Source organism: Callorhinchus milii, unplaced genomic scaffold (assembly GCF_018977255.1).
Source record: "Callorhinchus milii isolate IMCB2004 unplaced genomic scaffold, IMCB_Cmil_1.0 Scaffold26, whole genome shotgun sequence".
In the NCBI taxonomy this organism is placed as follows: Eukaryota; Metazoa; Chordata; class Chondrichthyes; order Chimaeriformes; family Callorhinchidae; genus Callorhinchus; species Callorhinchus milii.
The window spans coordinates 1,212,501-1,237,204 of record NW_024704767.1 but is presented as its reverse complement, the minus strand read 5'-3'; the positions used below and the strand labels follow the sequence as shown (position 1 = coordinate 1,237,204).

The window sequence follows — 24,704 nt, the reverse complement described above, 5'->3', positions numbered from 1 at the left end:
GTCTTGGCCAACAATCCTCCCAGATAGGTGTGTTCGGAATAGTCCTAAATTCCACCTAGTCTTAGCACCTAAGACCATTTTTTCTTAAAACGTAAGATGGTGCTGAAATGTGGACCTCCATTTCCTATCAGTTAATAGCAAAAACATGATCTGATAAATGATTTTCTTTTTCCACAAGAACTTGATCTTTGGAGATTGGGAAACTTAGAAATATCAAAAGTCAGGGCGACGCGCACTTGTTCTGGTCACTAATCTCAACACGTTTGCCTTACAGTATATTTTCTCATAATGTGCACTAAAACACTTTAAAATCCACTTCTAATTAAATAGTTGTTTCATTCATCAAACCGTAAGAGAATCGCATTCTCCAAGCTAACTTATTTCATTATTGGGCTTCTCAGTGGAGGATTATAAATATTTTAAAAGGGACTCTTATTGTTGTTTATTGGTCTGGTCAAACCAGTTAGATAACAATCTCTTTTAAAGTTATGGTATCCTTCTCTCTTGCAAATCTTGAATTTGATCAGAACAAATTCCACACACACCAAAGCAAGAGCTTAATTCACGTCGACTCAGACGGAGCTATTAATATAATATTACTGCATGATGGCCAGCATCTTTGAAAGAGCCAAATATTGAAAGAACCAAGCTGAATGCTAACAATGTTAATTGCCAACCAATCTATTGGAACTGACATGTTACATTTATCTCTCAGAAGGAAATAATACATTCACCGTAGACAGCATAAATCTCTAGAGATTACCATATCTAGATTTCTGACTATCTCTAGATTTCCACAAACAAATGTTGTACATTTATAATTGAAGGGGATGATTTTAAGTTTGTTACCAAAAATACTACATAGGGGGAGAGATTCCACGTGAGCCTGATAACTCCTTAGCATTTCAGAACATCCAGAATTTGCTCTTGTGCACTCCAATTTAAGCAGATTAATTGATCACCTTCAGAATAACGAGAGAGGTAAATGTAAGGGTATGGGGTCAATCTGTGAGGGGAACAAAAGCACTGTCGTTTTAAAGGACACTACTCCGCTTAAAATAAATTCTCCCCAGTGACTCACTATGCAAATCCACTGCCTACCGTGGTCTTGAGCTGTTAGGAAAGTCCCGGTTCGATCGCTGGTGAGCATCGAGTTAGTTTATTTCAACCAAGGTTTCCTGTACAGGATCCCTATGCAGTGAATCATGCTGGGTTTGTGTATGCATGTGGATATCAGACAAAGTTAAGATTTCCCCCTTCCCACACAATTGGATAACCAGCCAACTCCATTTTGACTGAGAGTTTCATGGGGTAAGGTTAAAGTGAATCACAACGTCACTTATATAGTGGGTGTAGGTGCCTTTGGGGAAAGAAAAGAAAATTGGAATAAATCATTTAGGATAATCTCCACCTGCGAAATTGTCAAGACTTTGCATACTGTGCCCCGAAGGAGTTTTTCCTGGAGTTTTTAGAAAGAAACCCTCTGAATAACTATTGCACATGTCTCTGTGAAATCTCAAGGAAATGTTTCCACTGAGATCTGTTAAGAGTTTAACCTTTCCAGATTGGAAATAATTTCTGCAGTGAAAATAGGAGCAAAATCACAAGAGGGTTCTTTTTGGTCAGCTGGGGGTTCTGACACATGTGGAAACCCACCATTACCATGCTTGAGAGTATTCAAACCAAACTGAAAATTCCATGTATCCCACAAGAGAGGTAGGGCTGAATTTTGCCATATTTCTAAACCTGTCTAATTCTATTCCTTAATTATTGCCAGTTGATAATTAAGGAACCGTAGAAAAAATAGGGTTAAGACTGTTTCCTTAAAGTATGCCTTTCATGTCAGGAGGACATCTCAAAGCGCTTAAAGCACTATAAAGTACACCGACTATATTTTGTAGGCAAACGGGGCAGCAAATATGCACACCCACAGCAACTCTTTTTTTCTTTGCAAATAGTGCCACGGGATATTTAAAGTCCACCTGAACAGGTAGACGGGACCTTAGTTTTAATGTCTCATCCAAAAGGTGCTCCAAGATGGAGTACTACTAACTGAGCCAGGCTGGCACACATTGATGGCAGTTATTGTTGCTGTTGACTGAAATTTCACACCCATTTCACAGATTATAAGATCGTCCTGGAATTTGAGGCTGTCACTCATTTCCATCAGTGGTATAGTACTGTCATTTCCATCCTGCTGCTTGTCTTGTATTCCTGACAAAGGCCAGAAATTACAAAGCCAGGTTCTCCCAGCAGACTCTTAGAAAACCTTTTACCTGCCGTCTTTTCTAATTTTTCTTTTATACACACAGCAATTCTTTTATCTCGGAGTTGCTACCAAAAACCCTTCTCCAGTTTTAATACTTTTGTTGCTGCCAGAGGGAAGAAAAGACCTTGCTGGGTTATCCAGGATTCAATCCCTTCAGTCAGATCTGGTCACAATAAAGGTAACATAAAACAGCCACTAAAACAAAATCCCATTTTAATTGTTGGAACGACTGTCTAAATGCACAAAACAATCTTGGCTCTCAAGTCCAGTAAGATGCAACATTCTTTAGTTATTTATTGTGTGCTCATGAGTGTGTGTGTGTGTGTCTGCGTGTGTGTGTCTGATTCAAGTTGGTAGCGCTCCCACTCTGAGTCAGAATATTGTGCGTTCAAGCCCCACATCAGGACTTTGAGCTCAGTTTAAGATGACTTTGCTGGGAGAGTGCTGTGCTGTTGGTCCCATTAAATCCAAGTGGACGTTAAAGATTCCACAGCATTATCTAAAATGATAAGGGAGTTTCTCCCAAAGTCCTGGCCCACATCCCCCAGATATGATTCCTACACTTAATAGCTGGTTGTGGGACATTGCCACCACGTTCGTCTACAAACACACAGTCACTGCACTTTACAGTAAAACCTGTGAAGCCCTACGAGACGCCCTCGTGACGCGAAAAGCGATTTATCAAATACAAGGATTATTAATGAGGTGACCCAGAGTGAAAACAATGCAACCGAACAAGATGGTTCAAGCTGACCCTCTACGAGACTGAGCCTGTTTAAACATTCACCTGCCAGGCTCTCCCTTCCAGTTCCCGCTTGATCTGCTTTTACATTTCCAACATTCCCTGTGGTATTTACAGACCTTCAGCATTCACAGTCATTTTAATTATTATTTTTACAGTGAAAATTGTATCGGCTAGGATAGAAGGAAAGAAAAATAACCATCAGTAGCACAGCATAGGAAGGTCGCTAACTTGGCACGAGATAGTTTATCACCTCCCCCCCTTCTCCTCCCCCATCACCACCACCCTTTACAACAAGCTAAAAAAAGAAGACAGCGAGCATTCAAAGCTTTTGAAACTAGCCCAACGCCAAACTCCACTGAATATATAATTAACACAAAGCACATAGTGTACTGAACTAGAGAAATACTTTACCTGCTGGTCCCACTTGCACCCTTAGGATACACATAAGCAAAGCCTCAATCCAACATTGGCAAAGTATTCTCGAAGCAGACCTCACCGCTGAAGAATGTTTTCTTTTTAAACCTCAAGCCACATGTGTTGCTATGAAACCTCCTGGAGACAGGCTCTTAAGTCAGTGTTTGTACTGATCACTGAGGTGTAACACAAAAGGCAGCCAAGGCTATACCCACTGCTGACTGGGACTTTAAACAAGCTCCAAAGGGTCGAACACCTCCTCCTGTTGCTCCACGCAACAATAATCTTAGTGGCAAAACACACGATCCACTTTATCTCTCCCCGCCAGCACGTTGTGGAGTTAAAAGCCACCAGTCTACTCAATAATGGATTCCCAGTCACACTGTGTTCAGCCGCTCAGAGATAAAAGCCTTGGCAACTTGTTAACGCTTCTATCAACTCGTTCAGAATTTGTGTTCATACAGCGCTGTTTGCCAAGAGGTAAATGGTTATCAAGGCAATTGACAGGAACAAATCATTAGGAAAAGAGTATACATTTTGTTTGGATATTTCCGTAAAAGATTTACTCACCTATTAATTTATTCCTTGTGAAAGGCTTCATAGCATCCGGTTACCTTTGATTCGGGCCCAAGTGCCAGCCTAGGAGGATAGGAAAACAGAGATAATGTCAAAATGCTACAAAAAAATGCCGTAAATTCTTGGGTGCACTGCTTGCAAAGGCATCTAATACTAATAATACTTGCATCTGCTGTAGCATCTTATCATGTTGTTTCAAAGCTATATACTGTAAAGTGTAGTGTCTATGTATTTGCAGGTGAACCCAGCAGCCAATTAACACAGAGCAATGTCTCAAATCAACCATGGAGTCAAAGACCAATCGGGGGAATTATAGGCCAGGACATCCAGAGAAACTCCCTTCTCTTGCTGAGTAGTGCCGTGGGATCTTTAATGTCCACCTGAACAGGTAGAAGGGGCCTTGGGTTTGACGTGTCATCCGAAGGACAGGTTACATTGTCAATACAGTGCTTTCGGACGCCAACTTATTCCCTTGTCTATGGGGTTGAAAGGTGCGATGTTTCAGAACAGATATGAAGTGGTAATTTTTCTCCTGTGAAGCGTGGCATTTTTCACACCTATATTCCTGTCCCTTGTACAATCAATGTTATAACCTACAATATTCTTTTCATGGCAAAGTGACAACTGCTTTGGTCACAGACCAGCACACCCTTGCAGGAGTGAATCCCTCTCTTCGGATCATGCAGTCTGTGCGGCCAGGATGGGTTAGAGTGAGTTACACATCAATTCATTATCAGTACACACTCTCGGGAGGTATCAATTACAAGCAAATGAAATACAATACACTTGCTGATTCAGTCGATTGATCCGTCAACCACTGCCACGGACCTCGAATGCCCTGCCAAGAAAATAACTCACGCACTGCATCTCATCCATCTTTCAGATGAGACTTTAACAGGAAGTTCCGTCCGTGCCTGTTCAGATGGACTTTAAAGTGCTCCTGGCGTTATTCAAAAAGGGCTGGGAGTTTACCCTGGTGTCCTGGCCAACAATTTCACCCAACCCGCACGCAGGCCCACAATATATACAGTCAATTCGCTTTGCAGTATATTCTGTGAAGCCCTTTGAGATGTCTCAAAGGCGTGATAAGGCGCTGTATAAAATGCAAGGAATATTATTTATAAATTCAGTCATTCACTTCACTGGGACATGACTGTGTGCAAATTGGTTACATATATACAGTCACTACACTATACAGTAAAATCCCGAATCATCTTGACGAGGTGACAACACGCTATATCAAAATGCAAGGATTGATTATTATTAGTATTGTTATCCTTTACCGGGGGCCGGCATACACGTTCCATTGACGCCAGCAGCACAGGAAAACCTTCATAAAATCCAATGATTGTCCTTGACCGGCTCCAAAATCAAAAGGACGCTGGTGACAATCGGGAGTGCAGTGTGGTCTGCAGAGCCGATGGTTTCGGTAAATTACCCTGAACACTCTCTGTGGCAGTTACTTTCATCCAATGTAAATTATACCTTGTGGTAAAGTGTAGGTGGCTATTATAATGACCCACTTATATGTGTCGCACTTTGTAATGTACAAGTCAGTCCACAGGACCCAATCTTTGTGGATTTATCTTCAAAACAGCAACATAACTTTTTGCCTGTAATGTGTCAGCCTGACCCAGTTGGCAGCCCTCTCGCCTCCAAGTCAAAAGGATGTGGGTTCAAACCCCAGGTGAGGACTTTGAACTCATAAGACTAGGCTGCAGGTTCAGTGAACTCAATTGTAGTGCCGGAGGAGCACACGCTTGGAGTTGCCGACCTTCCCATGTGATGTTAAACCAACGTCCCATCTACCTGTTTAGGTGCTCGTTGCCCTAAGCCAAAAGAAGAGGGAGTTTTTCCTGCTATCCTGACCAACAGTTCCCCGGTAAAATTGCTCATTCGCTTCATAGCTGTCTGTTTGTGGCACAATTCTTTGGTTACAAAATATACAGCCACGAGATTAAACACTATATTCTGTGAAACACTTTGAGACATCCTCCCCGATGTGAAAGATGCAGCATCAAATACAAGGTTTATTATTCAATGCGATGTTCAGTGCCCATATCTAGAGACAGCGCAACAGTCAAGATTATTAAAAGTGACAATAAATTAGATTTCGACCATCCTCAAAATTAAATTGAAAGAAAAGGCTTATGTTTATTGGTTAACAAATGTGGGACACCTTTGTGGCTCTTAAAATGACCCAATTTCTCAAAGGGTGTGTTCGGGAGGGGAAAGTTGAAGAGGGGTGTGGTGGGGTGGGGTGGGGAAGGAAGACAAAGTGTCCGAAAATACAATGAATAGATCTTCACTGCTTTGTAAGGTCGCTGGTTTTACAGCTCCTTGTTTTTCAGTTATCCGGACGCCCTACTTCCTGTAATATCAGCTCTGTTTGTGTGGTAACTACCATTGGCTGCTATGGAGACCAACTTTACAAAGCAGGACAATGAACAGATGGGAGATGATTAATGGAGGATGCACAAGATTGAAAGTGTTTATTTCAGGGCTGAGGGAGGGTAAGGGATCGGATTATGAAGTCGTCGAGACCGATATCGAGACCAAACACTCAGAAGGTCAACTCAAAAATGCTGGGAACTGTGCTGGAGTGAGTAGGCAAGATCAGAATTTACATCAGTTTACACTATAGACGTCATTCTGACTCAATTGATAGCATCTCTGAGTCATAAGGTTGTGGGATCAAGTTCAGTGTCAGAACTCTGAACTCACCGAGTCTAGACTGACACTCAAATGCAGTGCTGGGGGAGTGTCGCATTGACTGAGTTGTCGTCCTTCAGACAAAACGTTAAACTGAGGCTTGTTCAGGTGGTTGTTAAAGATCCTGTGACTCTATTTGAAAAGCGGAAGGAGTTTCTCCCACTGGCCTGACGAAAATTGGTCACTCGCTTTGTGGCTGTTTTTTGCTGTGCACAAACTGACTGCCGTGTTCAACCACAAAATTCATTCACTGGACTTTACTGTAAATCTTGTGAAGCGCTTTGAGCTGTACTCCTGACCTGATAGGTACTACATCAAATGCAATTACGATCAACTGATAGAAACTTTCAAAAGAAAATCACACATACATCTCTACAAAATGTACTGAATTATGTCAGCTCCTTTGTGGCTGTTTCTGCAAGTATGTACCTGCAAGTACTGCAAGTAAGCTGTTCTGTGTCACGGCTCAAGAATGTGTGCAAATCTTCGTGAGCAATGTAAAAAATAAAAAGAGCATTTAAGCGAGTGGTTTTAAATCAGAATAATCACTGTAATACCTTGGAATGAGGGAAACAAAACTGAAACTCTGTTAGTTTAAGGTACGCCTTATCCAGCGATGAAGTTGCGATGTTAAACTTGCAGTTTACAAGTGCGCAGTGTTAAGTTGCCAGAACCAACTGCACTTGCTGGGTTTTGATCCTCACTTTCTCGGTTACTTTCAGTCGTGGGCCAAATGTAATATACAGACATGACACGACCGACCCTGTCGATGCCAGAATTGGAAACCTGTTAATGTAATGTGACGGATACGCTCTGGCTCAGCCTGGCTATGTAACAAGCCTCAGGCTATGCGTACACTATGTGTGTAGTACCTCTTAAATAGAAACTTGGCCACGTTTCACCCTTACCTTATGGGATCCGATTACAACGTGCGAAAAAACAGCCTTTCAAATATTGTTTTTGCCTGAATTTTCTTGCTTCTTGTAAAAGCAATATTCAGCAAAAAAGATCTGCGTTGGAGATACCACACGCTATTAAGGTCTTTTACCCATGGGAAAGAGGAGGGGAGGGGAGGCGAGGGACTTAAAAGCTTACGAAGAACACTAAATTGGTTTGGAAGGCCAATCTGATTCGAATCTCGCAGAACACCCACACTACCATTCTCCCACCACATCTTCAAGTTGTGCTTTTTTTTAAAAATAGCAAACAGGGAGGAAAAAAATCACTAACAATTAGAATTGTTCCCCTTTAGAAAAGGAAATCGGAAACCCTTAAAAGAGCAAGCGGCTCAAACAACTTAATTTCTCAGCAACAACACTTCAGGTGGGGAAAAAAAACATATGTAAACCGCATGATCCAGTAAAAACATCAAAATATATTTTAAAAATATTTAGTCATTGTGTGCAGAAGATCCTTCCCCTTGAGGGGCACCACCCACTGCATTCAATGACCGGGACCTTCTACTATTCATCTTCGGAAAGGGCAGTGTGAGGTTAAGTAGTCTGGAACAATAAACAGGCGTGACTGTTAAGAGGACGTGGCATCACTAAATAGTTTATGTAAATAAATCAATTTATGACTGATGAGTGTGCGCCAATATTATGTTAGACCGCCTAATCCATTACTATTAAAAATAATACCTACTTATGACACAGTGCCTTTCACATCAGGAGGATATCTCAAAGTGCTTCACGGGATTTACTGTAAAGTGTAGTGACTGCATTGCAAACAGCAATGTCCCACAAACAGCCATTAAGTGCAAGACCAAGTTTTTATTAGTTCTTTGCCAACTGTTGGCCAGGACTGGGAGATTTAATGCCTCATCCGAACGACACAGTAACTAACAGAAAATATTACCAAACCAAACTGCACTTCTTATACATACAGATAAAAAGGTCCAATACTGAAGAGTGTTCTCCAATTAAAACTTGACTTTCTGCTTTGGTGTCAGCCCCGTTCATATCCAGAAATATAGAGCAGATGTTTTCATAAGTTTCCAGGAAACGCTGAAACAGATGGCTGATCATTCATTCATTGAGCACCTGAATACATAAGAGCTTAATATTTCCTTGCGGATTGGGGACTGTCTTTTAAACCGCTACAAGCCTTTGTGGCGATGGGTGCTCCTGTGATAGGGTTGAGTCAAGAACTGCATGTTTTTGACCCAGCTTGGGTTTCCAGTGATGGCCTCCTATACCTACACATGCCTGTTAATGTGCCTGCTGGTTCAAAGAGAACATCAATGGGTTTTCTTCAGTTGGGAACAATTGGAAAGGATTTTTTTTTCCTCCAATTTGTTTCTTCTCGAGAATCGTTCCACTGACATTATGGTATCGCAAATGTTTTCACTCACTCGGTTCTGTTCTGACTGTGCTTTTTGTCGCTTGCAGCAACTTAAACATAAAAGGCAGATGGTTTCGCAACAGAACCAGCTAACATTTAACTGAGGCCTCACTCTGTAACTCAACTCAGCCTAAGGGGTACAAAAGGAGTGTTATTGTTGAATCAGCAATGTTGGGAACATTGGTAAGTTAATACAGGGAGTCAGAGAGGTTCAGTAGTCTATGAATAAACAGAAAGCATCACCTCAGGGAATCCTGCATAGGTGGAATCAAGAGTAGTGGATTTTTTGTAGCGTGAGTCACTGTTGTGCACTGAAGTCCGCGTTTTGTGTGTAACAGAAGACAAATGTAAGCAACGAGTTCAGTAGCAAGACAGCTTGTCAGTTTCCACACCCAGATCCATTACTTCAGAGCAGCTTGTAAAAAGCAGAAGGAGGACAAGATTTGTGCAACAAGTGGCAGGTTAACAAGAATGACTTCAATAAGCTTCCGACTTCAGGTTTCCTGAAGGAAGCAAACCCCCCCACGCCCCTCCACACCCAACTGTTAAAGCTTCAGGTTGATATTACGTCTGTTTTAATTTGGGCACCTGGGAATGAATTTCTCTTCGATTTGTTTTCAGTTTGTTTCGCACTGCCTCAGTAATGCTGCCTCATAACTTAATGTTTTTTTCCACTTACTGGTCTGAAACAAACCTCCACATGCTACGGAAAGCCACAATTGACATTCTTTACAACTCCTTCCGTTGACTGCTTCGTTCGGGAATTGCAAAAAAACTGAAAGGTTGTGTTCCCTCGAGGAAGGGTTTTGAATGCAATAGCAAAGAGTCATAAATCCACGCCACTGAGGAACTGAATCCAGGCATCAAAACCTACCTTCAAAGTAAAATTAAAACCCGTCTTGTCACCTTAGCTTGGTTAGTAACACTTAACGTCTGTGTTAAAGTTTGTGGGTTCAAGCTCAATGGCCTAGACTTTGAGCTCACAGTCCAGATTGACAACCCAGTGTAGGACTGGGGGGAGAGCCACTGCATTGTTTGAGGTGCCATCCTTCAGGATGAGATAGTAATTCCCGTCTGCCTAGGTATGGAAATATCCGAACCATTTCAGCTTCCGCAGATCTGACTAGTTAGATCCCAATGTGCACGATGGTGTGCAAGGAGTGATCATCTGTGTCATAAGGCAGAGAACCAAAGCTGCGAAACTTTTTTATATTTGTATTTAAATATAACATCTGCTGCGATTGAACAAACAGCTGAATGGACAAACTGGAAAGGAAGTGCATTCTGAAAGTTAACTGAAGCTTATACCCTATCTATCTGAAACTGGCCACAGAGCAACAGAATTCAATGCTGCCGAAAGCAAAGATGCCTCTTAGAACCAGCAGGACTTCTACACCAACCCCAAACTGTCACGTGAAAATGCTGTGCAGGTTGTTTACGGAACAGGCGAGGGTTAATGACGGGGAGTAATTTTTTATATCCTATAGGCACAGAACATTGAGGCAGGGTTAATACCTTTGATCGTAATTCAGTAACCTCTGCTGAAATAAGTCTTGCGTTTGATACAGTGCCTTCCATATCAGGAGGATATTTCAAAGCAGATCACCACATTTCCTGTAAAGCAGAGACTGCGTAGTTTGTAGAGGACAAACAACGAGGGTGGGGGAGGGGGGTGGAATTTTTGGCCAGGACATCGGCAGAAATGTACACTTGTTCAGTTTGGGCTAAAGATGGAATTGCTATCAGCTCTGATGTATACATGTTGCTTATTGTGATCATATGTTTAGAGCAATCTGACAAGGTGAACTGTATTTTCAAGTGTCTCCCTTGTGCCTCTATTCAAGATTAACTGTGCAGACTTTAATACAGCTTCAATTACACGATCACACAATTCACGTGAAGACAGAACTGTAGTTCCACTCTGCACGACCTCTTTGATCTTAAGCACGTAATAACTAGGCTGTTCACAATGGCTGGTTTCATTTAGAAACGGTGTAAGGAAGCTCAAATGGCCCAATGTTAAAGGGAAATGTTCCAGCCAGGTTCAAACGAGTCACAGTTCAACACACACACAGAGCTGTGCAAAGGAGGAACTACAGGACCACAAGATCGCCTGATTGGTTTGGATGAAGATATCCGTTTGGGCCCATCCCACATGACACCTCCAGAACACCCACCCTACCGTCCCCCCCATCAGAGCTTTTTAAATGAGTCCAGTGTCCTGGCTTCTACCACCTTTCCTGGCAACCTGTTCCAGATGTTCATTGCCCTCTTTGTAAACTGTAACCTACATCCCCTCCATAGAAATTCACAGCACGGAAGAAGGCCATTCCTCTGACCGGAACTGTGCTGACTCTTTCAAAAGAGCAATCCTTTCAGTTCTTTTAGAGATTTAGAGTTTGTTGTGTTGTCTATAAAATACAGTCACTACAGTTTACAATAAAATCCTGTGAATTGCAGTCCTCCTGACGTGAAAGGCGCTATGTCAAATGCAAGGATTATTAGTGATCATTATTATTAATCAATCGCCATCAATTTCTACAGACTTTTAGGGTTCTAAGCCATTGGTGGCCAACCCACGTCCCATAGGCCGGAAGTGGCCCTCGGGGCCATCAAAAATCTCCCCCCGAACATTCGCACCAGTCTAGGCAAGTTTGTGTTGGGTCGGTCATGTGCTTTGAGTTTTCTCTTGATTGAATATTTCTTGACTCATGGCAGGGGTCAATAAATATTCGATCAAGAACATTTATTTTGTTGGCCCACCATAAAATTGGCCACCACTGCTGTAAATGTCCGAATTGTAGAATAATCATTCCCTTTTTCGACACTCGCTTCAAAGATTGCCAGCTTCTCATTCCTTCTCTGCAATTTATGCATTTTTCCAGCAAAACAAAATCTTGAAACCAAATGCTAACAACTTGTGAGAGAGGGAGCCAAGCCTTCCATTAGCTGTAACACAATGATTTACATCCCGGGTACAACAGGAATGCAGAAGCAGCTCATTAACAAATACAAAACTGAAGCCGCAAACCGATCATATCAAACCTTGTTAAACAAACATTTGATGGCAAAACTACAGAAACAGCCTGTATCCTCATTCAAGATCCATCCCAAGATGTATCTCTTTGACTGGGATTTCTGCCTTCTTTCTCCCCCACTGCGTCCTCCCACCTGCCCTAAGGCTCCCATCCCCACCTCGGGTACCTACCCAGCATTGTTAAGCTGTTTGGGACATCCTCCCGATGAGAAAGGTGCTATACAAATATAAGTTTGTGTTGTATTGGATAAGATTTGCATTACTCCACAATGACGATGGGGTCTAAAACACGGCATTGTTCAAACTGGATTTCACAATAAGGGCTCCAGCTCACAACTGGAGATTCGGTCCAGTGTCTGAAAACCCTCCACAGTAACCCAGAAAACGTCAGTCCCACGCCGTCTGCCTTCAGAGCGGAGTCCAGGAGAGATGTAACCAGAGGTCACTGCTTGAAAATGATGATAGCCCTTATGTTTGATACAGCACCTTTCACATTGGGAAGAAGTCTCAAAGCAATTCACCGTAAGGTGTAGTGACTGTGAAGGTGCTCACATACGGGCAAGATCCTGGGCTGTGATCATCGCCGCTGTCAAATAACCTGTCATTACTCCCTGTCGAGTTAGTTTGCAAATAGCCGGAACTCGGTTGAGGTAAACAGTGGTTAAATGCTATTTATCGACAGAAACCACATTCTTAACAGCTCTGAGATGTTTCGATAAAGCAGCAATTTGAGATGTGCTAAGGCAGTATTAAAATAAATGCAAATTCTTCATTCCTTCTCTCTGTTGAGAGTCCTGTAATTGTTTTCACATCTGGATTCAATTAGAACGATGGGACTCATTTGAGAAACAGTTTGATGCTGTGATGGGATGGCATACTTCTGGATGTATGAGATCGATATTAATAATAATAACCCTTGTATTTGGTTTTAACACCTTGTCTGAAGGGCTTTACCATGAAGTGTAGTGACTGTGCATTCACCCACAAATACACGGTTAATGCACTTTCTAATATATTCTGTGAAGCGCTTTGAGACGTCTCAACTGTGCTATACCAAATGTGAGGATTATTATTATTATTATTATTATTTGCAGGGGGGATGGAGACCGAAAATTCCTCTCTCTGAATAAGTGCGACAAAATGGCAAATAGCAGAACACGGGAGGTGTGAAAGGTGAAATATAATTCTTGGTTTTCACACAGCAAGTTACTTACTTGGGTGAAATGTGTCAATGGTTAGAAAGACATCAGACACACGAGTGAGCCCACGTTGGCATTGAAGCAGTGAGGCTTGAGGCAATGTTTACTGGCAATTTCGAGCGTGCATCAGAATGCAATAGCGCTGGGCAATATGTTTTTTTATGAGCGGTAACAACAGCTGAGCGATCGTTTTTAAACAGAGGGCCACATTAGTCACGAACGCAGCCTCACTACTTATTATCAATGAAGATAACGAAAGCTCCAGCCACCACTTGCACACACAGCCAGTGCTGCGTAATCCAATACCATCAGAGTCTTCACAGGAGACTATTTATACCTCAGTCACGGCACAATACAGTACAGTACAACCTCAGCCAAATTACTCACGAACTGCAACAGATACAATTCTAGATTAAAGCGGCTCACAGATCCCGCCACCCACCTCCCCCCCCACCCCGAAAAAAAACCATGCTTCACCCATTACGTTTTGCGGTGCGCTAAAATAGATTGAGCCGCTTGGGACTGATCCAGTCGGTAGCCCTCACGCTTCGGAGTCAAAACACTGTGGCTTTTCGAGCTGATGTTCAGGGCCTCGAGATCAGCAATAAGCCTTGCTTCTTTTACACACTGTTCGAAACCTCAAACAGGAAGATGAGCTAACCAGAATACGTGGCCAATGAGTTGCTTTAACGAGCATGTTCCACATGGTTGCACCTAACACCACATTGCATTACAAGTAATAAAAGCATCAATTTTGTTTTGTGTGGGATCGCCAGCCAGATCAGCGCGCATAATCCCACAGGATCTCTAACTAACGACCACTTGAACGTGCAGGCGGGACCTTGGTTTAACATGTCACTTGAAGGACGTCGCTTCCAACAATGTGCCCTCGCGCCCCCCCCCCACCCACCCCAACCCCACACACACCCACACTCATGGCCACAAATACCTCAGCGTTGCATGGAGTGTCAGGAGATTGTGAAGTCAAAGCCCCGATGCGGGGAATCGAACCCGCAACTTTCTGACTCGGAGCCGCGAGCTCGAGGGACTTGAGCTGCCCAGCAAACGAAAGGCGATTCGGTTGTTTAAATTCGCCGTTTGCTCTGTGTGGAACCGAGGTGTTAAGAGCAGCGTGTTCTGATACTGTTACAGCCGCAATCTAATGTATGATATTCTGTGTGGAATTGGGATTAGGATCAGATGGCTTCGCTGGTCTGAAGCAATGAGTATATTCCAGTCCATGTGCCCCCTTTTGTAACCTCAGCACAGCTTTGTGGTGTTTAAAGGTTTAAGATTTCACTTCCTGACAGGAGTTGTTAAATAAACAGACCGCTGCAAACGCTGGTGGCTGCCCGCTTGCCTTTTGGCGAGGGGAAACGCTATTTTGCAATCTTCAAGAGAGCTCCTTGTTGTTGCTGTTGTTGTTTTCGTTTCCCCCAGTGCCGTTCTTCTGACACGAATAACGTAAACGCATTCTTGAAGAGTCAGCAAGTTGCGCCACTAACATCGACAGGAAAACAATTCCTTCCAAAGTTTGTACGATCAACAATAACCATTGCACGCAGCAAGCGCCCATCACGTCCGGAGGACATCTCAAAGAGTTTCATGGAGCCAAAGCTGGGGGGGCTGGGGGGAAGGGGGGTGTGGGGGAGGAGAGTGGGGGAGCTGAGCAGTTTGAACGGGGAGGGAGAAGGTGATCAAAACATGATCGAAATAAAAAGTCTTAAGTTGGGAGAGAGGGTGGAGGAACATTAAACAGGCTGGTGCTCGTTTAGGGAGGGAGCGGTCAAGGTGAAAGGGTGGCAGATTCCTTCACCTGTCAGATAAGTGGGTTCTTTAAAGATTTACGGCTAAGTTACCAATGTCGTTTGAAATGTAACCGGACCATTATTAAATCCAGTAAGCGCTTATGGAACGAAGCGTGAAATTATTCCACCCCGCTTGCTTCTTTTGGAAAAACAGGAGGGGAAGATTGTCGTTTCCATTCCTGGCAAATAGTCACTGACTTTAATCACACTAATGTGGACCAGAACAGGTCGCATTGAGAATGGGTCCATTGTTTAGGTTCTTGCTGTTGCCTAAATAGCTCTGGTCCCTTAGTTCTTCCCAGGATGATGGAAGCCAGAAAAAAAAAACTGATTGTGCTGCTACATCTTCGTCTAAGGAAATCAGGGTCAGGGAGGGGAAAATCAGTGAGAGAGACGCCCGAGGATTCCTGGAGCTAGAAATAAGCTTCACGCTCATCTACTAATCACTTCATTTGACCCCAGCACCTTCCTGCCTCTCTAACCTGCCTCACCCCCCCCCCCCCCCCCCCAATTCCTGTAAACTCCCCTTTGCTCGGCCGGCTTCAGACACTACCTCGTCTCTCCCCATCTAGAAAATAATCTGCTTTTCTATTTTTAGTACCTGGGTGAATAACTTCACACTTCCCCATGTTATACTCCATCTGCCACCTTCTTGCCCACTCACCTTACCTATCTATTTCCCTTTGCATTCTCCTCGTGTCATCCTCACAGCTTACTCTCCCACCTAGCTTCGTATCGTCCGCGAATATAGATATAAGTTCTATTTCCTCATCTAAATCATTGATTATAGACTGTAAATAATTGAGGCCCAAGCACTGATTCTTGTGGCACTCCACTAGTCACATCCTGCCAATCTGAGAAGGATCCATTTATCCCTACTCTCTGTTTTCTTCCTGTTAGCCACTCTCCAATCCCTGCTAATATATTACCTTTAATTCCATGGGCTCTAATCTTATGCAACAGCCTTTTATGTGGCACCTTGTCGAATGCCTTCTGGAAATCCAAATACACCACCTCTACTGGTTTCCCCCCTATCTAACCTGCTACTCACATCCTCAAAAAACTCTTAAAAGGTTTGTTAAACATGATTTCCCGTTCGAAAAGCCATGTTGAATCAGCCTAATCATGTTATGATTTTCTAGAGTCCACCATGACGATGTCCCTAATTAAGGGCTCTAGAATGCGGATGACACCCAACTCTATCTTTCTGCCTCCACCCTCAACTCCAGGACCACTGCTGTCCTGACAAACTGCCTGTCGGACATCAAGTCCTGGATGAGGGCAAATTTCTTACAATTCTCTAGCCAAATCTTATTTAAATTTAAGACCCTTGCTTCGGATTCAACTACATCACTCTCTAACTTAATGTTAAATTCCATCATGTTATAGTCACTCTGCCCGAAAGGAGCCTTAACTTCCAGATTGTTGATTTACATTACACAAAGCAAGATCTAGGATAGCCTGTTCCCTGGTTGGTTCCTCAGCATATAGTTCTAGAAAACTATCTCTAATTTTCATTGTATAGAATGCCAAACTGACTGCCGCACACGTGGTTTCAATTGTTATTTTTGTCTGAAAATTACACTGGATGATTACCTGATAGCTGCGCTGCAATCATGATTTATTCAGTGCTATTTACACCTCTTTCCAAATATGGGCAAGAAACGATGAGGGGCGTTACTTTGGGATAAAGCTACAGTGTCCAAAATTCCTCCCAAATCGCTTGCGAATGGAAAATGAGCGATTTCCAGCACAGACGGAGACCTTTTGACCGGTCGTGACTGTGCCTCTGTAGGTTTAAGGAAAGAGGGAAGCGTCTTTTTAACTAGTTTTTAAAACTAGTTTTCCTGCCTGTTGATAACAGCCCATCAGCAGCACATCGCACCTGTCGACTGTTGGGAGTATTTTGGGGTTTGCATAATTTAAAACGCAAAAAGCCTTGAAGGAACATTTTGTTCTGTTTTGTTGCGATTAGAATGTTCTTAAGAACTTCACGCGTTGATTTCCATCTTATAAAAATGGTCTTTATCTCTGAATCAGGCACCTTTCACGTCAGGAGGACGTCTCAAAGTGCTTCACAGTTATACCGCGCAGTGTAATGACTGTGTGATTGTAGGGAAACGCATGCAACCAATTTGCGCAAAGCAGTCCTACAAATAGAATCGTAGTGATGTCCTCACTCCCCCACCCCCACCCCTTAACAGAACCACTCTCATCCTATTGCCTTCCTCTTCCCCAAAGCTTTCATGTCTCTTGTATTCAACGGTCTACAGTAATTCCCTTTTAATTGCGGTAATTAACCCGATTTCCTCATTATTTATGGTAAGGTGTTCCACATTTTCCATCGTGCAAAACAAAATGTTCTACTCTTACTCGTTATGCACTCCCATTAACTGATGATCAACCAGGCAATAATGCGGGGCAGAAACCTGCAGCCTCAGTGCTTGCACTTACTTGTCCCCATGTGGCAGACACACATTTTCCATATTTTGTTCTTTTTTAAACTACATAAAAGACAACTTGATGCAAACTGAGTTCCAGCCCGCTGGCGGGTTTAAAAGACCTTCATGGTCATTCAATCCACAACGGTTTGTGGGACACTGCTGTTCGCAAATGGCTGCCGTGTTTCGCCCACAATATATTTCGATCCACTTTACAATATATTCTGTAAAGGCGCTTTGAGACGTCTCAATTACTTGACAAGGCGCTCTATCAAATACAAGGATTTTTATGATTATTATTATTATGACAAAGACTGTAAAATACTGCACGCAGCTTGACTTAGCCGAGCTGGGCCCACTGCACCTTCTCTCGTTAGTTGGCACGTTTCAAAAAATTACAGCTCGTCAGCTAGGTGACGCACAATGTTACGACATGGTCTGCTTTGCTGGATAATGAACGACAGTCTCCAAAAGCGGACAACAGAGACACCCGCAAAGTCGAAGGCAGCCTCGATTCACTCTCCCGTCGGGAAGAAACGACGTGGAGCAATTTGCCTCTACAGTAATAACCAGTTGTTGACTCGATAACATTTGGGATTTAAAAAAAAACACACAGAACTGTCCCATTCGTGCGGCAGATATTGAAAGAATAAGTCAGTCCCAATTGACCTTCTGAACACAGAAGCTCTATTAATACAATGATAATCTTTACATTTGAGGTTGCGCATTTCATGTCGGGCAGAAGTCTCAAAACGCTTCACAGGACGCACCGTTAAGTGCCGTGACTGCACTCAGACAATTCTGATGAGATGTGCAACTCTCAGTCTGGTCTGGTTTGGATACCCTTAGGCTTGGTGATGGGTTTCCACGTATGTCAGACACCCGGCAGACTAAACAAAACTTTAATGGAGTGTCAGCCTGGACTCTACGAGTTCAAAGTCACTACGCAGGGGGTTAAAATCTGGCTCCAAAATGAAAGCAGCGACCACAAATTGAGCAAGGTTTGAACGCTTCAAAATGCTAAGTATGTTTAGTAAATCTAGACACAGGGGGGACATTTTGAAGCCAGCGAACAGACTCGAAGTTTAGAAAAGTTCCACCCTCAATGGACCCCAATTTCGGGCGATATCAATAAATATATTTTTTTCTATGTTTGCCGGTTTCTGATTTTAATCGGCCTTTGTCATTTTTTTTCTCCAAATTGAGAATAAAATAAATCCCCATCATTAAACGTGCACTATACACGGCAATGGCTGTAACACACTGCAGGTAATGCAACATACATATAATTGGCATATAATTCACGTGCGCAACACACAGTGATGTCGCTGGCGTCCGTACAACCTGGAAGAAAATTTAGACAACGTGATTTACACGCACTACCTGGAGCCCACTTCATTCAACAGAGCGGAAATTGTACCAAAATGTGAAAGTTACCTGTACAGGATAGATGGCTCTGCAATGAGGTCATGCCAATATGCACAAAAAGGGACTGGATAAAAGCTCAAGGAGAAGCGGTGTCTTCGAACTTCTTTGCTGCAAAATAAAAGTGAAAACAGTTCCACGTAAAGCAACACATTTTTCGGGGGGGGGGAGAGCTTTGAAGCGTGTAATCAAGCAAACGTGATCATCCTACATTACCTTCCACAGCAAAAAGCAAACTCATAAGGCGTTAGTTAATCTTTTACATATAGAAATAGTACACTTTGTTATTCCCCTCTCCAGTCTCTCTCATACTACGGACCATTCCCAGGCTGGGAGTACTGACTGAGAATTGGGTTCCAAAATCTCCCTCCAGTATAACTCTATGTACAGTCCCTCACTGGGCACTTGGCCCATATTTCAGCTTTCACTGTGGAAAATTCTGAGCCTTGACTTGGCATCTTCTCATGACAGTACATCAGAAACTATTGTTGGGTACAAACCTGCATCCTGGGAGTGTGTGTGGGGGGCGGGGGGGGGGGGGGGGGGGGGGGGGGTGATGGTGCGGGGCGAGAGGGAGAGAAGATGCGGGGAATGTGTTTCACAACCAAGTCTGATGTTGTCGTTGCACAATTTCCTATTATCTCAACGAAACACTGCTGTTTCCAGAGATGGCCACTTGAGAGACCACTTTTTGCCATCCCTGTAGCACAGCGCATTGGAAATCAATTTACACCCTCTACTCAAGCTTAGAACTTCACAGTCACACATCGTCAAAGACGTCATATCTAACTCCGACTTGAGGTTCAGCCCACACGCGTGCGAACTTCTTCAAAGTGTTAAAAATTTTGAATGCGTCTATTATACACCGCCTCCAAAAATGCACAGACACTACACTTTACAGTAAATCCGACAAAGAGCTTTGAGACGTCCTCTCGACGTGAACGGCACCATAACAAATGTAAGCGATATTAGTATGTCTTTCTATTTTTTCTCCACTTGAAACGTCAGAAAAGCAATGTCTCTTGTTATAGGAATGCGGACAGATAAGACAAACTGTATTTGGGTTTGTAGCTCAGTTCAAAAATAACAACACACACAGTCGAACTTTCAAGTCGGGAGGACATCCCAAAGTGTTGGAGGCGTTTGGAACAGAGGCAGAGGGAAGGTAGACAGGTGGAGATGTCAGAGAGGAAGCAGGAGGACAGTTTGGGGAGGGCAATATAAATACACATTAAAATTCAGGATCCCTGCGCTGACTTCCTACCTGAGTGAATTTTTTTTTTCTTAAGCCTCGTTCAAAAAAAAACACAGCACGTGTATTCATCTAAACTTTCTAGTACACACCTTCCAAAGTCCAAATTCATCCAGACTCCAAACTATCGGAACAAATGCAAGTCAGTCTGTATTGAGGTTGACTCGGATCAGTTAAAGATTAGTAAATAACTTTGGAGTCCATCGCTGTCTCCACCACAACAGTGAGACGTTACACTGGTCTGAGCATTGCTGACTGAACTTTGTGTGTGCACGGAGAATGGAAAAATACCATTCCACAATTGACCGGACCCTGCCAAACACTTACTGTCAAATCAAAAATAATAGTTGCATCTGGTGGAACATCACAAAAATCACTCCTTAAAAGCCAGATGGAAAAGTCTGAACCGACCAAGCGTGGGATGCTGACATCAGCTCATTCTGTAAATGATTCATCCCTTGTGCATTTAACAAGTAATCTGCGTGCCTAAAGGGTTAAATGTCCCGCACCAGCAAACGGGGTACGTAACCGGCAAAGCTCACTGTCCTTTAACCTCTGGGACTTGGGTTTGAATCCAGTCGATGAGATCAGTCTGCTCTCTGTGATGACTGCAAGGATCCCACATTAAGGAAGAGCAAGTTTCACTGCGCAGGGTGCGCTGAAGGCTGACATTGGCTACTAGAAGTAGAAAATTCCAAAGCCTACAAAATACACGACAACAACAAATTACATTTGTGTATCGCCTTTCACAGTCACTACACTTCCCAGTAAATCCTGTGAAGTGCTTTCAGACCACCTCTGGGGGTACAGAGGTAATAATAATAATCCTTGCATTTGATATAGCGCTTTTCATGTCTTCGAGACGTCTCAAAGCGCTTCACGGGATATACTGGAAAGTGAATTGACTGTATATTAGTGGGCGAAACGCGGCAGCCAATTGCGCACAGCAGCGTCCCCACAAACAGTCGTGGATTGAGTGACCAACAGTCGTTGAAGGGGTATAGAGGTTTATAACATCCCAACTGGGATTTAAAAAAAGCAAACCCAGAACAATAATTTCTAAATCAACAAAACAGTCCTGTAGCTCAGTGGTTAAAGCACTCGCCTCGCAAGTGAGAGGCCGGGGTTCGATTCCCGGCAGGGCAAAACCCTGGGTAAGTTTCCTGACTCCACACACACACACATACCCCTGATAATAATCCCTCAAAAAAAAACAATAAGAAATTTGGGCACTTCAATCCACGACTGTTTGTGGGACGCTGCTGTGCGCAATTGACTGCCACGGTTCGTGCACAGAAATTTGGCCAAGTCACGGTGACTGACCGGCAACAGAATTAAAAGTAAAACTTATTGTCATTACACTTCTACGATGAATGGCAAATCGGATCCAAAAGGTGTTTCATAAAACCAATTAGAAAGCATTACAATGCCAGGCAATTATTTGTTAATTACAGCAGCTCTTCCAAGTTTACAGGATTGCAAGTGATCAGCTGCTATAGGTCGATAAAAATTATTCTCCATCAAGACTTAATGATCAGAAAAATCTACACAGGAACTTACTGAACTGCAGAAAAATGTGCTGATGGCAATTAGGATTTTACAGTAGTTCATGAGCAAAGTGGCACAAGATAATTATTTTGTTTTGTAAAACTACATCATGAATAATATAACATAATATAATAATCCTTGCGCCTGATAAAAAATTAACGCCCAATCAAACCGCCTCCGAGCGTATATGTAAGGCGACCCAAAAAGTTGTGATAACTACCCTATTATATAAAAATAAATCGTAATTTCTTTAAGACTTGTAAGACATTGTAACGGTATCATGACTTTTTGGTCACCCTGTAGAGGGGGGTAACATCCTAAATGGGATTAAAAAAAAACTCAGAACAATACTTTGGTGATGCACCAAAACAGTAGAAAAAGGGGACACAGGTTTAGAGTTGCAACGGGTAATTTCAGGACAGGCACTAGAAATATTTTCTTTTAAAAATGATCTGCGGGATTGTTGGCCAGGACACCGGGAGACGCTCCCTTTTCTTTCACTGTAGTGCCATGGGATATTTAACATCCATCTGAACTGGCAGATAGGCCCTGGGTTTTCACTACGGCAATAGCCTAGACTGTGATCTCAAAGTTTCAGGTCGCTCACGAGGAATAAACACTAGGTGCGCGTTAAGAGTTAGTGGTTGGTCCCCTTTATAATGCTTTGTTGTCGTAATTGTATCATGGGGGTGGCGGAGGGGGTGGGTAATGGACTGAAAGTTCATCACTGTCACTAGCATTGAAGCTGAGCGCAAGCGTGAACCCTTCGTAAGAAGTTGGAATGTTCCTTTATCTTTACTTTTAAACAGTTTAGCAGGATGTTCGTACGGGGCAGGAGCCAAAAAGGAAAACACAATGCAACATTTCCTATTAACTCCACCCCGATTACTCAACAGCACAGCCTTATTTTACTGGATGTGAAACTGTGGAAGTCAGAGCAACTCAGGAATAGATTCCTCTCTCTGGGAGGACGATGTAAATAACACCCGGCGGGGGCTAAAATATGACGAGAACCATTTGCTCAATGTCTGGTTGCGAGATAACAGGGAAATACTCCCGTTGAATTGCAGGGGTGGAGTATAAACAGCGGCACAGACTAGTCAGACTGGATGGCCTGTGACCACACCGTGGTAATTCTATGTGTCACACTTTTTACTGAGCTCACAGTCCAGGCTGACGTTCTCTTGCAGTGTTGGGGGAGCGTTGCATTGTTGGAGGCGCAGTCCTTCAGATGAGACATTAACTCAAGGACCAGTCTGCCAGATCAGGTGGATGGTAAAGATCCCACGGCCCTAATAGAAAAGAGAAGGGAGTTTCTCCCGGGGTATAGGCAAGTCCTGGCCAACAATCCCCCAAATAATAAAAAAAAACATTTCTGATATTTGTCCTGAACATTGTCCCAGCCGATAATCCCCTGCCCCCCCCCCCCACCCTACCCCACCCCGGATAAAATTGGTCACTTCGTAGCTGGTTGTGAGGCACCCCCCCTTACGCAAATTAGTTGCCTGCCCAATACACATTCACTACACTTCACAGTAAAATCTTGTCAAACGCTTTGAGACAGACGTCTCTCGACGATGCAATCAGGCGCTATCTCAAATACAAGGGTTACTTATTTGTATGTTGTTATTGGCTCAGGATTCACCATTCCGTAAATCTCGCACTGATGCTCACAAAGGCGGATCTTACATCCCAGGTACCCTCCAAGCTCAGTCACAGACTGAGGATAACACCACGCGCTATCAGAGCAAAGTGACAGGCGTTTACTGAAGCCCACCTGATCCCCGAGATCTGTTACTGCCTCTAAACCTGCTCTGGGACATGGTACAACAGCAACAACTTGTGTTTACCTACAACATCCTTAACTCGTCTCGGAGCACTTCACTCAGAACGAGTTACAATACATTGCCAGTGACACAACACGCACAAAAAGCTTCTCCGAGGCACCACTGCAACACGATGCAAAACAAATCCCAACATCACATCTGCTCCATCCACAAGACGCACTCGCAAGAGTTTGCTTCCATTAGCCGCCTGCCAGCAACGATAAAAAAAAGGGAAATAAACAGGACGCTACAGACAGAACATGATCAACAACACAGACTCTGTGTGTACGTTACACAAAATAACACGTTCGAAGGCAGTAACATCTCGGGGGGGGTTGAGATGGGGACGTCAAAAAATCTTTCACAGGATTTGCTGCCAATTCTGCCGCTCGACACTCTACCTCCAAGTGACACTCAGCAAACGGTGCGACCACACGAGTGCAACACATGATGATAATAATCTTTGCATTTCGGGCGGCGCCTTTACCGTGCCGTAGAAGGCGTCTCAAGGCGCTTCGCGGGAATACCCTGCAAAAAGCGGATCGCCTGTGTATTTTGGGAGGTGAACCGCGCGCGCACAGCAGTGGCCCGCAGACAAGTCAGTCGAGTGGCTATCCGTGTGCCTCACCTTTATGTGGTCGAGAAAAAAAAGGTCAACAACAACGCACACAGCCGGCAGAGGCTTTGAGTGAAGAGTATTACTGTGCCAGAAGTTTCAAACCAACACTAACATCAGGATTGTAGCAACACGAGCAGTAATGTCAGGAGAGGATTGGCAGCAGCTGATAATAATAATAATAATAATAATAATAATAATAATTAATAATAATGAGCACTAACGCAGCGAATAGCGGGTGATGGCGGGCAGGAACAGATAATTTGCTATCAATTCCCAAGCCTGGCCATCTGTGTGGAGGCTGAGATAAATAAGTAAGTTATATTCTCATTCCTCCTCCTTGGCTGATCGATTGTTGAAGAGCCTCCATTCTCATAGCGAGAGCCAAGAACAAGGCACAGAAACACAGCAACACAGAGCACATAACCTCTCTCTCTCTCTCACACACACGCACACACACAGAATACACGCACGCACACACACGCACGCACAC

The 24,704-nt window shown here is 43.4% G+C and overlaps 1 protein-coding gene across 3 annotated transcripts in view; it reads right to left on the bottom strand.

Moving 5' to 3' along the window:
* atp8b4 (ATPase phospholipid transporting 8B4) overlaps positions 1-24,704 on the bottom strand; it is a 68,891-nt gene that overhangs the window by 40,944 nt on the left and 3,243 nt on the right. For 2 of the 3 annotated variants that reach the window (XM_042344071.1, XM_042344072.1), the window contains 2 exons: positions 18,982-19,080; positions 3,999-4,067 (listed from right to left, as the gene is read on the bottom strand). In XM_042344071.1, the coding sequence (XP_042200005.1) occupies positions 3,999-4,029 (31 nt within the window). In that variant the 5' untranslated portion in view covers positions 4,030-4,067; positions 18,982-19,080. Of the gene's footprint in view, positions 1-3,425; positions 3,753-3,998; positions 4,068-18,981; positions 19,081-24,704 lie in introns of those variants that run through there. The other variant, XM_007906227.2, reaches the window with a different exon arrangement.